This window comes from Nicotiana sylvestris, chromosome 7, assembly GCF_000393655.2.
Source record: "Nicotiana sylvestris chromosome 7, ASM39365v2, whole genome shotgun sequence".
NCBI classification, from domain to species: domain Eukaryota; kingdom Viridiplantae; phylum Streptophyta; class Magnoliopsida; order Solanales; family Solanaceae; genus Nicotiana; species Nicotiana sylvestris.
In genome coordinates this window covers 59539760-59547613 of record NC_091063.1, presented here as the reverse complement: position 1 = coordinate 59547613, position 7854 = coordinate 59539760, and the positions used below count along the sequence as shown (strand labels likewise).

Sequence of the window (7854 nt, the reverse complement as noted above, 5' to 3'; positions counted from 1 at the left end):
CTCCACACCTTCCTATCAAAAGCCATGTCTTCGGAAATCTAGAGTCACACCATATCCTATCTGATCACCTCACCCCAATACTTTTTATGCCACCCTCTACCTATTCTCATACCTGCCAAAGACAACCACTCACACCTCCTAACCGGGGCATCTAAGCTTCTCATCTGCACGTGTCTGAACCATCTAAGTCACGCTTCCCGCAACTTGTCTTCCACCAGAGCCACGTCCATCCTCTCCCGAATACCTTCATTCCTAATCTTATCTTGCCTATTGTGCCCACACATCCATCTCAACATCCGTATTTCTGCTATTTTCATCTTCTGGATATGTGAATTCTTGACTGGCCAACACTCAGCCCCATACAACATGGTCGGTCTGACCACCGCTCTATAGAACTTACCTTTGAGTTTCGGTGGCACATTCTTGTCACACATGACTCCAGACACTAACCTCCATTTCATCCACCCCACCACAATACGGTGTATAACATTTCCATCAATCTCCCCATCTCCCTGGATAATTGACCTAAGTACTTAAAACTTTCTCTCTTGAGGATGACATGTGAGTCAAGCCTGACTTCCATATCCTCTTCCCCCGTCACATTGCCGAACCTACATTCCACATATTCCGTTTAAGTCCTACTCAACTTGAAACCTTTAGACTCTAAGGCTTTCCTCCATACCTCCAGTCTCCCATTAATGTCGCCTCGGGTTTTATCAATAAGAACTATATCATCAACGAACAACATATACCATGGCACCTCTCCTTGGATATGATGTGTCAGTGCGTCCATCGCCAGGGCAATTAAGAACAAGCTGAACACAGATCCTTGGTGTAACCTCATAACTACCGGGAAAGTTTCTGAGTCACCTCCCATAGTTTTAACCCGAGCCATAGCTCCATATTAGATATCCTTTATTGCCCTAATGTGAGCCACCAGCACACCTTTCACCTCTAGACACCTCCAAAGGATGTCGCTGGGGACCATGTCATATGCCTTCTCTAGGTCAATAAACACCATATGCAAATCCCTCTTCCTATCCCTGTATTCAAACTCCTAATAAGGTGGATAGCTTCTGTAGTAGAATGACCCGACATGAACCGAACTGGTTTTCTGACATAGACACCGCCCTCCTTATCCTCCCTCCACCACCCTCTCCCAAACTTTCATGGTATGACTTAATAACTTGATACCCCTATAGTTGTTACAATTCTAGAATTCACCTTTGTTCTTGTACGCCGGAACCATTGTACTCTATCGCCACTCATCAGGCATCCTCTTCGTCCTGAAGATAACATTAAGCAACCCAGTCAGCCATTCCAAGCCTGCTCTACCTGCATATCTCCAAAACTCTAGTGGAATCTCGTTTGGTCCGTCACTTTGCCCCGACTCATCTTACCCATCGCACCCACGACCTCCTCAACCTTGATGCGCCTACAATACCTAAAGTCGTAGAGACTCTCGGAGTACCCCAATTCCCTAACATAATGTTTCCATCCACCTATTCATTCATAAATTTATGAAAGTACGACTGCCATCTTTGCCTAATCTGGGCCTCTTCCATCAATACTCGACCATCCTCGTCTTTGATGCACTTCACTTTATCTAGGTCGCGAGGCTTCTTCTCTCTCACTTTTGCCAACCAATATAACTTCTTGTCCCCACCTTTGCCCCCAAGTTCCTCATACAGCCGACCAAATGTAGTAGTCTTAGCCTCTGTGACCACTAATTTTGCCTCCTTCCTAGACTCCTTATATCTTTCTTTGTTCGCTCTCCTATGATCCTCGTCAGTGCTCTCTACTAACTTTATGTAAGCCACTTTCTTGGCTTCCACTTTACCTTGGACCATGTCATTCCACCACCAATTGCATCGGTGCCTGCCAGAGTAACTTTTCAAAACTCCAACACCTCTCTTGCTAACTCCCTTATACAGTCCGCCGTTGCCATCCACATAGCGCTAGCATCCCCACCACTCTTCTAGGCACCCAAAGACATCAGCCGCCCCTCCAACTCCTGCGCATTATACTTAGACAAAGCTCCCCGCCTGATCCTCGACTGACCCCTTACAAACCTCTTCTTTCTCTTCATCAAGATACCGACGTCCATCACCAGGAGCCTATGTTGAGTTGCGAGGTTCTCACTCGGGATCAAATTGCAATCCTCGCACAACCCCCTATCACACATCCTGAGGAGTAGATAGTCAATCTGAGTCTTAGCCACCATACTCTGGAAAGTAACCAAGTGTTCCTCCCTCTTCGGAAACATAGAGTTCACAATCACCAACTCAAAAGCTCTAGCAAAATCCAACAGTAAGGTACCACCCCCATTCCTATCACCAAAGCCGAAGCCACCGTACACCTTACCAAAGTCACCAGCAGACAACCCAATATGACCATTGAAATCACCTCCTATGAATAGCTTCTCCGTGTAGAATACCCTGCACCACCCCAACCAGTGCCTCATAAAAGCGCCTTTTGACCTCCTCATCCAAGCCCATTTATGGCGCGTATGCGTTAATGACATTCACAGTGCTCCCTCAAACTACTACCTTAATCACCATCAATCTGTCATTTCGTCTAACCTGGACCACTGACTCTCTAAGTTCCCTATCCACCAAAATTCCCACTCTGTTCTTGCCCTTCACGACTCCGGAGAACCACAATTTATACCCGTCTAAATTCCTCGCCTTCGATCCTACCCACCTTGTCCGCTGCACACACGCTATATTAACCCATTCTCTTCTGTAGAATCTTCGCCAGCTCTATAGACTTACCCGTTAACGTCCCTATATTCCACGATCCAATTCTCAACATACAAGCGACCTTGTTCCCTTTACCCTCTTTGGGCCCCGTCCCATCCCTGACCCTTGCCTTACTCCCCTCCCCACCCCTCGACCTCCCCGAGGACATGACCCTACTCTGCCATTACAAACAGTCTCTATACCTACAAAGGTCAAAAAATGAGAAGAAACAACACCACACAGAACAACAAAGGGAGCAAATACTAACTACAATCCCACTACTAGACTGGCAAGAATAGTACGAAATACTATGACAACAAAGTAATTAACATAAGGGATAGAGAAACAGGAGGTGGGAGGTACAATTACCGCAAATAGAACCTAGAACTTTCGACTTGGTATACTCCTGATGTTGCAGAACCCGGTGTGTTGCTGCTGCTCTACTGCTTGTGCGTGTGCACCTCCCTACCACCTCCAAGCAGCCACAAAAGTGATTCCTGCAAAACACATAAACACCCATGGAACCAATAAAATAGGGGAAATTATGAACCAAGATAATAGGCCGGAGGTACCAATTCCCGCGAACAAAACCTGGAACTTTTGCTGGAGCGGGAGCAAGAGACTAGCAAGGAGTTCTTGAATGCGTAAAAGAATTGCAGTGCAATAAAAATTCCTTGGGATTTTATTTTTTTCGATCCCAAAACCAATCAATCCAATCGTCACGAAAGAAGAAGACCAGGACGGAATTTGAGTTTGGCAAAACCCAAAAGTTCTCTGTATCAATATATCCAAACCCCTAATACAATCTGGGCAAAATTTGAAAAATAATCTTTGAAGCACAAATAGAGAAATTTTGAAATCCCTTTAATCAGATGAATTATTTATAAAATTCGAAAACAGTCAAATTTCTTTTAGATAAAAACGAATTGTTTCCGCCTCCATAATATTAATGCAAGTTATCCATGTGTTCTAAAAAAAGTTGAAAGAATAAAAGTCAAATTGGAACACTAGGCTGACACTTGGCTCGGCAGCTAATACAAATCGGCGTGAAGGACGTTTTCAAGCAAATGTGTTATCATAGCACAAATTGGAAATTTGATCACTAAAAAGCATTTATCAAGTTCGATCAAGGATTAAACCTCTATGTAGCCTCAACATGTGATCTCGTCCAAGTCACACCTCTATTTGAGGTTATGAAATAGTCGATGCAATAGTAATACCCAACAAAGGACTCGGGGTCGAATTCCATAGGGAGCTAAGAATGGGATTTGGGGGTATATATTATAGCGTATTAGCTTGACCTATCTCAAATTGCACTTACACAAACTTTGGTTGTTTCTAAGTCTAATTTAAACTAAGATTGCAAGATGAATAATTGAAACTAGGAAATAATTTTTGTTGTTTTTCAAATGATATAAAAGGCCTAGGGCTATGAACTCCACCTAGGTGTTTGCCTAATGGGATGCAAAATTTAAAGCTTGTTTTGTTGGTCGAGGTGTATTATAGCTATCAGCACTCAAGTACCCACTCAATACCACTGGTAAGAGAGTGATTTTGCCCAATTCAGCTTTCTCAAGTCCAAATAGGTATTGAAAAAAATGGTTGATAAAAATCTCAAGTCGGGTTTCACTATCTCTAGGTTCAACCATTTAATTAAGACTATCAATCTCTTGATTTACCCTACTTTCTTGTTAGCCAAGTTTTCCTAGACTAAGTCTCTTTTTCTCAAGTAGAGACCAAGTCAAATAGGCATTAACTAATGTTTTCAACCATTAATTCTACAATTAAAAATAAGAAAAAGGCTAAATAATTAACACTCAACCATAAACAAGCAATAAATCAAACACCCATTAAGTTTACACTCTAGGGTTAGGTCACAACCCTAGTGAAAATCTAGCCACTCATGCTTAAAACAGAAGAAATAGAAGAAGAAATGATAGTTAAACCCATATTCATAATTAAAATGAAATCTATGTTCACAAATCTCAAAATGGCAAAAACTACTAAAGAGATAAAAAAAATGTCATTTTGGCTGCTGGTATTCAAAACTTGACCTAAAAAATAAAACTCTTCTATTGTATACAAAGCTGGAATTTTCGGACAAAAATGCCCTTTTAGAGGATCTCCGGCCGCATAATTTCATGTGTGGTCTACACATTGCTTCAACTTCACATGATTTGAATCTTGCGGCTACACAATTCTGAACCGCGGCCACATTTCTCATTTTCTGTGATCCGCACATTTCCGGGTACGACCGCACAAGGCTCTTCTACGGATCGCACAAATGCAATTGCGGCCGCATAGCTGATCTTCTACGACTGCACAATAATTATTCAGTCTACACTTCATTTAAGCTTGAAATGAGAACTCTCTGAACTTCTGTTCTTGCTTAACTTCTGCGGCCGCACATTTCATGTGCGGACCGCACTTTTCATGTGCGGACCGCACTTCTCACAGTCCTCTTATATGAATGACTTCACAATCTACGACCGCAGATGATATTCTGCGGTCCGCACTTTGAGCTTCTGTGTCTCTTTTTGTCCTTCAGTTCAGATCACTCCTTTTGAGTTGGATATCATCTTAGTGGCTCATTTTCCGATACTCCTACAATTATGCATATTTTATCAGTTTTTGGAAAACAATTAAACGCTTTTGGACGAAAACGAGAGTTAAAAGGCGCTAGTAAGTAGTCAAAATGCCCAATTATTAGCATGGCTCAAATATATAACACAAACTATTACAAACACGAGAGATATTCATAGCTTAAAGCTTAACAGTCAATTCTAGGCTTATAAGAGCTCGACCACAACCCGAACATGAATAAATGACCTCGGTGCCCTGACATGGGTTCATCCCCATGCATGTGGGCACCCAATAGCTCATATCTATCATAACAATTCAGCAACTAGTGTGTCCGCTAAATTTAAATAAGATACTTACCTCAAGTAAATCAAATCAATCTGCTAACAGGCCATTTCCCACACGTATTGTCCTCCGGAAGGATCGACTCTAGCCAAATATAACGTAATACTATCAACAAAACCTATAATAATTGATTCCAAATAACAACGCTACGATCTTCAACTAAGGTCAAAAAGAACTCAAAAAGTCAACCACAATCCTACATCTCAAAATTTTAAAAAATTAACAAAATCCGAACAACCATTCAACAACGAGTCCAACCATACAAAAATTACTAAATTTCGACATCAAATCGTCACTCAAACCTCCAATTTTTACTCTCCAATACATGGATCAAAAATCCCTAATTTTCACCTCAAAACACCAAATCTATGAGGGAAATTCAATAGGTATTCAATATAATTAGATAAAAATATTAAAAGTGACTTACCTTCAGAAATCTTGCAAAACCCCTCCAAAAATCATTTTAATCTGAGCTCCCAAAGTACAAAAATGAAAAAAAAACTCGAAACCCTTCGAATATATGTACTACCAGTAGTGGTGTTCATAAAAAACCCAAAGAACTGAACCAAACCTGTAAGGACCCGACAGGTCATTTTGAGCTCCAGTGCGTCATTCGGTAGTTTGAGTCTATGAGTAGCTTCACTTCAGGAATTATGACTTGCACGCGTGGTCTGAATTGAATTTCGGAAAGTTCGGAGTTAATTTGGAAAAATAATTCTCATTTCGGAAGTTTTAAGTTAAAAGAATTGACTAAGGTTTGCTTTTTTGAGAAACGATCTCAGAATCGGGATTTGAAGGTTCCAGCAGGTTCGTATAATGATTTTGGACTTGGTCGTATGTCATGATCGGGTTTTAGATGACCCGGGAGCGTTTCGGTGCCTATTGTGGAAGTGGCATTTTGGAAGAATTTCATAAATTTGGGTTGCAGTGTATTTCAATGTTATCGATGTCCGTTTAGTACTTCGAGTCTAGGAATAGCTCTATATGGTGATTATGGTATTGGGGGCGCGTCCGAAAGTGGATTGGAGGTCCGTAGGTCATTTCGGCGTCATTTTGGTGAAAGTTAGAAATTTGAAGGTTTTTGAGAAGTTTGACCGGAAGTGGACTTTTGATATCCGGGTCGGATTTTGATTCTGGAAGTTCGAGTAGGTCCATATGTCGAATGTGACTTGTGTGCAAAATTTGAAGTCAATCGGACATGATTTGATAGGTTTCGGCATTGAATGTAGAAGTTTGAAGTTATAAGTTCATTAAGCTTTAATTAGAGTGTGATTCATGATTTCGATGTTGGTTAATATGATTTGAGGCCTCGAGCAACTTCATGTCATGTTTTGGGACACGTTGGTGTCATTGGTCGGGGTCCCGGAGGCCTCGGATGTGTTTCAGATCATTTTGGGCTACTTTGGATGCTGGTGTACTGATGTCTAGTATTGTTCTTCACGTTCACGAGGATCATCTCGCGTTCGCGAAGAAGGATTTAGCTTCTGGGATTTTGCTCTTCACGTTCGCGAAGAAGGAAATCTCTGTTGTACGGGTCTGACTTCGGAGGCTCATATCTCGCAATCTACAAGGAATTTAGAGATGATCCAAAAATAAAATTGTACCCCATTGCGCCTAATTTTCGGAAAAGTAAACCATTTCAAATTTGAATTTGTGTACAAAAGGTTATGGCTAGTGCACAAGAGGCTATCCGAGAAGATGAAGAAGAAATTTGTGTTGCACAGGGCTGACTTTGGCAGCTTATATCTCGAAATCTATAGGGAATTGAAAGATGACCAAAACATGAAAGTTGTAGATATTGTCATTTAGAGTTTTGAACAAAAAGTTATGAACATTATACTAGAGCTTATCTTAGAAAAGTTTGAAAATGGCTTTTGAGAATTTTGTTCATCGCGAATGCGATGGGAGGCTCGCAAACGCGAAGAAGGGTTGCCTAGCAGTGTATAAGTTTGCAAAAACGGGTTTGGCTCATTTCATCTCATTTCCTCCATAAGAGATGACCTAGGAGTGATTTTGGAGCTCCATCTTCATCATCTATGTCAAGGTAAGTATTTCCCACCTATTGCAAGTTAAATACTTGGATTATATGTAGATTTTAACATGGAAATTCATGGAAAATTAGTGGAAATTGAGGTTTTGGTAGAAAATCTAAAAATTAGTATTTTTGGATTTTGACCACGAATTTGGG

General features: G+C 41.2%; 1 protein-coding gene across 1 annotated transcript; it reads right to left on the bottom strand.

Moving 5' to 3' along the window:
• Nucleotides 1–1978: 1978 nt before the first annotated feature.
• On the bottom strand, nt 1979–2524 carry LOC138873199 (uncharacterized). Its single transcript, XM_070151640.1, has one exon. The coding sequence runs from the start codon at nt 2522–2524 to the stop codon at nt 1979–1981; it is 546 nt and encodes a 181-aa protein (XP_070007741.1).
• Between the last annotated feature and the right edge of the window lie 5330 nt (nt 2525–7854).

What these genes read in the sequence shown, in the direction of transcription:
- LOC138873199 (XM_070151640.1), bottom strand. Translation starts at nt 2,524, where the DNA reads ATGTCATTAACGCATACGCGCCATAAATGGGCTTGGATGAGGAGGTCA.